The 6,896-nt window shown below is 29.9% G+C and overlaps 1 protein-coding gene across 1 annotated transcript; it reads right to left on the minus strand.

Moving 5' to 3' along the window:
- Positions 1–1,214: 1,214 nt before the first annotated feature.
- On the minus strand, positions 1,215–5,260 carry LOC101257693 (PLASMODESMATA CALLOSE-BINDING PROTEIN 1). The gene is made up of 4 exons (XM_004228361.5): positions 4,894–5,260; positions 3,696–3,938; positions 3,555–3,591; positions 1,215–1,719 (listed from the first exon to the last, which is right to left on the minus strand). The coding sequence occupies exons 1-4, from the start codon at positions 4,946–4,948 to the stop codon at positions 1,485–1,487; spliced, it is 570 nt and encodes a 189-aa protein (XP_004228409.1). The 5' UTR covers positions 4,949–5,260; the 3' UTR covers positions 1,215–1,484.
- Between the last annotated feature and the right edge of the window lie 1,636 nt (positions 5,261–6,896).

Below are 6,896 nucleotides of genomic sequence, written 5' to 3' on the forward strand. Positions count from 1 at the left end.
ACAGATACATGTATAGAATGACATGCCCATTTGATGATTGATAGGAACGAAAAATTAAGGACTCTTTTTAAGCAATTAATGAGGGGGGTTACATGTATAGGATGACATGCCACCAAAAATACAATAATGACAGAGGATGATTGATGGAAGCTAAAGATTAAGGTACATTTCTCACATTGTTTTATATGTATTTCATATTTCTTTCATTGTTGAATTTAATTTACTTAAATTTATTTCTTATCTTTCATTACAGGAAGATGTTCTATATAAAAAGAAATTAGAAAGAAAGATCTTTCGCTTATAGATTTTTGCTATGATGCATTATTTTATGATATTATTGCTACGGGAGAAAGAGCATGTGCTGCAAATCAAGAACAATTTTATAAAACTAGGTAAATTTTTTAACGAAGAAAGAATAAATGATATTAATGATGAAGGGGATGATGAAAGTGATTATCCATAAGATAGTAATTGTATTATGTTTTCTAAGTCAACACTGTAAGAACAAATTTTCAATGATGGTATTAGAACTAGTAATCAAGTGAATCAAAGTAAGACACAATCTATTGTTGCATCAATGAAAGTGTGCACATACAATAAGTTGTGCATATAAGATTAACTTAAATAGCTTTCTTTCTGTGATACTCTTATTCAAACACATGATTATTTATTTTTAAAATAATTTTTTAATATTTTAAAAAGCTACTTTTTAAAATTAAATTCTAAAAATCATTGAAAATTTGTGGTATTGCCAATCATAAGAGCTATAATGATTTTCTAATGCAATTGAGTGACTAATAATATATAGTTGATATTTTGTTTTCTTTCTCCTTTCATAGCACATGGGATGAGTCAGGTTAGTTCCTCTGTCTAGTCTAATTTTTTTAATTTAGTGGAAGACAATAGTATAGTACAATATTCTCTTAACATTAATTTTTAATCTCACAATCAACGAAAATAAATCACTTTGCGTGAGATACAAGATATACTAATATCATAAATAAAATACAAAAATATTTTATCCTACCTAGGTTTTAAACAGTATTATTTCTCCATTATATCTTCGTAATAGAATAAGTCACTTCATATGTATAATGAAGTAACTTATCAGCAGCCTTTTTTGTAGTCACACATAGCTTAAAATTGTTTTGCATCACAACTTCAAATTATTATTTTTTAAATTTTATGTCAAATTTAACTCGAAAAAAAAAAGATGGGGCAAAGTAGTGATTAGTCTCATTGATAACAATATTTGAATAAAAAATTACAGCCTCTTTTCTCTACTCTCTAGATATACAAAAGGCAAAAATCTAAAAAGATAGAGATTAGGCCCCCCCTTCTACACCACTAATTAATAAACTGTTTCCACCTCCTCTTAAAGGGGAACTTTTTCATGATAAAATAAAAATTAAATGTTAAAAAAACAAGAAACCACAAAACCAAAAAAAAAAAAAAAAAAAGAGTGAAAGTTGTGTCCAATTCAATTAGGCCCTTAGGCATACCAGCAAGGTTGTAAACAAAAGGGTGATGGTGAAAAACATAGTGTTTTGATGAATAATAGTAGCACCATTTATGTCTGTGTTGGTCATGCCACTTGGCCCAAGTCCAAAAGCTGGATTAGTCCCTGGTAATGTTGTGCCACTTCCAGTGCCAGTGCTAGTGCTAGTGCCTCCTGTTGATGGACTTGTAGTTCCTGGTACAGTTGTTGGACTTGTGTTTCTGGTAAACAAAAAAGAATAAAGGATATCAAGAACCATACCGAACCGATTAACCGATATACAATATTATGCTCCTTCCATATTATCTGTCTTTTAAGATTTTTGAATGCACACCCTTTAAGGAGACATTTCAACATAAAATATGTCACGAAATTAACTACCAACTAATTGGAATTGAAGGAAAGATTCACGAAACAAAGTAAGGTACAAATACATACACGATTCATTTAATTTGACCTCAGTTGACATCTTTGTCCTCAAAATTTAGGTGTCACTTAAAGTTGCACAAGTAGACGCAGGTGCCCGACGTGAATTGCCATGAAGCCGCATAGGGTACATGTGTCTACTTGTGGGACATCAAAAGTTGGAAGATATAGATGCCTCAAGTTAAACTACACGTTTATGTATATATTATGTCAAAAAGTAATAAATGTCTTCGCAAGCTTGCCAAAAATACTTGAAACAAAGAGGAGTAAATTAGTACATGAAAGCGTCATGAGAGAAACAAGTAGCATGACAAATAAATGAATGAACTAATAGGACTAGAAAATGTTAGTACATGAAAAAGCAGGTAAGCATGACACAAGCAAATGAACTAACATAATTAAAAAATGTTACATGATGGTATATACACCTGAAATTTTCATCATAGCGAAAAAAAAAAAAGTACACATTGAGCATTAACAGACAGAAGATATCAAGACAACTCACAAAGCACATGATGAAGAAACAAACTTACCAAATTTGGTAGTGAGTAGTGACAATAGCTATTGGAAGTTTATGGTAAAATAAAGTATTGAAAAGCACCAACAATCATACCACAACCGACCATTATTGAGTCATAATCAAGTAACTTTATTCTCTTTAAAGGATTGTTTATTATGCGGGTATTAGTTATGCATGAATTAGCTATTCAATCTACTGTCCCGTATAAAATCAGAGGTGGAGCCACAATTTAAAGTTTGCGGGTCGAGGTTCTTTAGACATATATAGAATTTAGATCAAAGTACATTGGCTTAGCCCCTGCATAAAATAACACACAAATTCACTTACGATATATATTAGTTATGTCGATTTCTAAAGTGCAAACCAAACGCCATACTCCATCAATTTTAAAAAGAATGAACTAAATATAGAAGACTTTCTTAATCTTTTGGTCTTAAATTATGTTAGTCAAATATACCAAACTGTCCTTTAATTTAATGGTCTTAAACATTGCTACACGGAAATTAAAATTAAAGTGTTACCAAAAAAGGAAATGAGTCATTCTATATTAAACAAACTTAAAAGAAAAGTAGTTCATTCTTTTTGAATTATATTATACATGAATAACTTACTTCCCAATTTAGCTACACCAACGTCGTAGAACTTATACATAAAGTAAACAGCTGAATAAGCTGTCTCTTTACTAGCTACGACCCCGAAGTATTTGACGGTGGGGAGTTTGAACAAAGTCTTACATGGAAAGTAGGTGTTGAGCATTCTTAATGGTACAAGGCATTTGAGGAAAATAGTGTGGGCTTTTAGGTTGATCTTTAGGTTGTTTTAGCCTAACAACATTTTCATACCAAAAGACACACTTTTAACTTCCTTCACCAACCCTTTACCTTCATTCAAAAACACACAACTTGTAATTGACACCAAAAAAAGAAAAGAGTATAACCTTTTTTCTAATATCAAAAAGGTAAATGAGCTTTACATTGAAGCTATCATCATCACAAAACCAAGAGTGACACTAAGAATCTTTCCTTTACTTTTAAGGTAAAACTTTAAGTAGAATCTAATGCAATGCTAGATCTAACATAACATATTATAACATAAGCTTAGAAAACATACCCTGCAGTGGACTGATATACACATCCAGAACCAGCAGCTAATGATCAAATCAAAACAAAACAAAAAGAGAGTTAACAATAAGCATTTGAAAAAGTGACAAAATGAATAAAATGATTTAGTGTATAAATGAGGAAACTTTACAAGCTGGTGCTGTTGGTGTCAAAGTTGCAGTTCCTTTAAAGTCACAGCTAGCACCAGATGCACCTTTTCTTTGATAATAACTATTAACAGCATAGTTGCAATGGTCTTTGATAGTGTCAGGGTTGAAACAAGCACCATTAGTATGGATAGCTGTGCAATCAGCTCCAGATCCACAGGCAAAATCTATGTTCTCCTGAAGAATTTTATTATCTATACCATCTTTGCAAGTACAGTAACTAGCACCTGCAGAAACAAAATCCACAAGAAAATCAGCTCAAACAAGTAAATCTCTTTTTGTTTCCAATTAAAAGGGAAAAAGACTGAATCTTTGAACTAAGCAGAATCAAGAACATCCTTATGTGAAACCCCATATCAAGAAAAATATGAAATTTGCAAAAAAACAGAGAAAATATGAAGACAAAAGGGAAAAAAAGGTTGAATCTTTGAACTTAGTGAATCAAGAACATCCATAAGATCATAATATAGTGAAACCCCATCTAAAGAAAAATATGAAAAATAGAGAAAACAAAGAAAATATGAGGGAAAAAGATTGAATCTTTGAACTTGGTATTATTAAGAACATCCTTAAAAGCAAAATATAGTGAAACCCCATCTCAAGAAAATATGAGAAATGCAGAAAACTTGAAAGCAAAGTGAAAAAGACTGAATTTTTGAGCTTGGTTGAATCAAGAACATCCTCAAGATCACATTTGGTGAAACCCCATGTCATGAAAAACATGAAAACTTGAAGGCAAAGAGGAAAAGACTGAATCTTTGAACTTGGTTGAATCAAGAACATCCTCAAGATCAACATTTGGTGAAACCCCATGTCAAGAAAAACATGAAAACTTGAAGGCAAAGAGGAAAAGACTGAATCTTTGAACTTGGTTGAATCAAGAACATCCTCAAGATCAACATTTGGTGAAACCCCATGTCAAGAAAAACATGAAAACTTGAAGGCAAAGAGGAAAAGACTGAATCTTTGAACTAAGCAGAATCAAGAACAGCAAAATAGTGGAACCCCATCTCAGTACAAATATGAAAGTTGCTGAATACTTAAAGGCAAAGAGAAAAAGACTCCATCTTTGAACTTAATAGAATCAAGAACATATCTTAAGAGGCAATATATAGTGAAAACCCATCACAAGAAAATATGAAAAAAAGAAAACATGAGGGCAAGTAAAAAGTGTTTGCTTACTTGAGTGACCAATTATAGCCAATAAAAACACCAAAGATAACATAAAAGCAGCCATGATTGTGGAAGCAATAATGAAGAAATTGCACTTTACTTTTTCAAGAGAAAAAGTTGGTTGGTGAGAGAAGAGGAAGGAGAAGAAGAAGGGAAAACAGAGTTTTCTAGTCTAGACAACAAAATGAGAGTGGCTACTGAAGTACAGGAGCTATATGACTGTTTTAGTGGTACTTTATATGTATGATGTGTGTTAATTTACAGTATTTTTTCATATATATATATATATGTATGTATGTTTTTGTTGAGAATGGGAGACAGTGTTTTTGGAAATTGAGCAGTAAAGCTAAAGGCTTTGTCATATATAATTGACTGTACATGTACTTGTGTGTGCCCATTGCCTTTCAAACGGTCATAAACTCATTCATATGGTTACTAACTAACTCAGCTCTGGTTAAACAAAAAATGAACATGCATTTTAACTCTACCTGAAATAATTTTACCTCATTCAATTTTAGATGCATATAAATAGAGATTTAAAAATATATAAATTATAATTAACAGACACATGTATCTTACATAACAATCTATATGATAATTTCACGTCTTACAAATTATTTTATATGCGTTGTGTTACGTAAGACGCATGTATTTACTTGTTTAATTTTATATAAATTCAAGTGCTTACTTATATACACACAAAGTTTAAGAGTATAAATGTCAACTAAAATCAAGTTAAATAGTGTATTTATGTATTATGTCTTTCCCAAAAAGAGTCGAGATTTCCTTTTTTAACTTATTAGAGTTTTTCAAGTTTTTGCTCTCGTAATGAAATCACTTCTTCCTTAATTACAATGCTTGAGTTCAAACTCTGACTATTGAAAAAAATTCTTAATAGGGAGCATTTCTTCTCTTTAACAGAGCGTTACATAGTATGAATTCAAAATAGTTGGACTGCAATAGAAGTGCTAAACACCAAGACAAAAAAATGATAACTTGAATTTCATAATGTTAAAATTGAAAATGAGGAGAATTTATTATCCAAGTAACCATATGTAATTAAAAGTTGTATTTAAAGTTTATGAAACTCATAATTTGTTTGATTTATTAAATTTACAATTAAATATTTAAATATACTAATAATTTTACAAAAAAAACAATAATTTTATATTTAGAAAAATACTTTATGCCTTTTGTTTTATCTTACTTAATTAAGTGAGAAGTCTTTAATTGCACAAGAACGTTATTACATATTTAAAAATTAAAATTTTAAAATATAGAATAATGGAATACTACCTAACTCAACTCTGGTTAAACTTATATTCAAATAAAATTTAATAAATTAGGGTTTGTTGCAGAAATGGCTCCATGATAGTCTATTTTAACTACACTTTTTTATGGTGTGCTGTCGTTATATTTTTGCATTCAATAAGGATATTGTAAAAAGTTTAACAGATTCTTCCCACGAATACAACTACAATAATTTATTTTTTTTAAAAAAAAAAAGGTTATAGTTATTTTTATTTATTTTATTTTTGGTAATATTGAATTATTTATGTGCTATGGTGGCTTTTTTAAGTAATAATTAATTTAGTAAATACGATTTATAAGTATGTTTTGTGTCAATTAATAAAATTATGTAAAAAGTATGCAAATCACGTAGTGTAAAACACAAATTACATCCTATTCCTATTCTTTCACAAATTACAAAAATCCCGCCTTTTTAGTAACTTTAGGATGCATTCTTTTTTTCGTGCGATACATTATATTTGATGCAACATTATCCGTTTATTGCGTGAAGTATGAGATTAGTAACTGAAAATTTAATTTCATCCCCTTCAAATACGTTGATGTAATCAAGTCACCCAAAATGTGCCTAAATTTGTTATTTAAAATATTCAATTTTAGTCTATATCAAACACTAAAATAATTAGAAAATACAAATTTTGATTTATTTATTCATATTCGTCCAAAAAAAGTTACAAAAACCTGGTTCGTTATTTTGAGTCTCA

Source organism: Solanum lycopersicum, chromosome 1 (assembly GCF_036512215.1).
Source record: "Solanum lycopersicum chromosome 1, SLM_r2.1".
Classification (NCBI taxonomy): Eukaryota; Viridiplantae; Streptophyta; class Magnoliopsida; order Solanales; family Solanaceae; genus Solanum; species Solanum lycopersicum.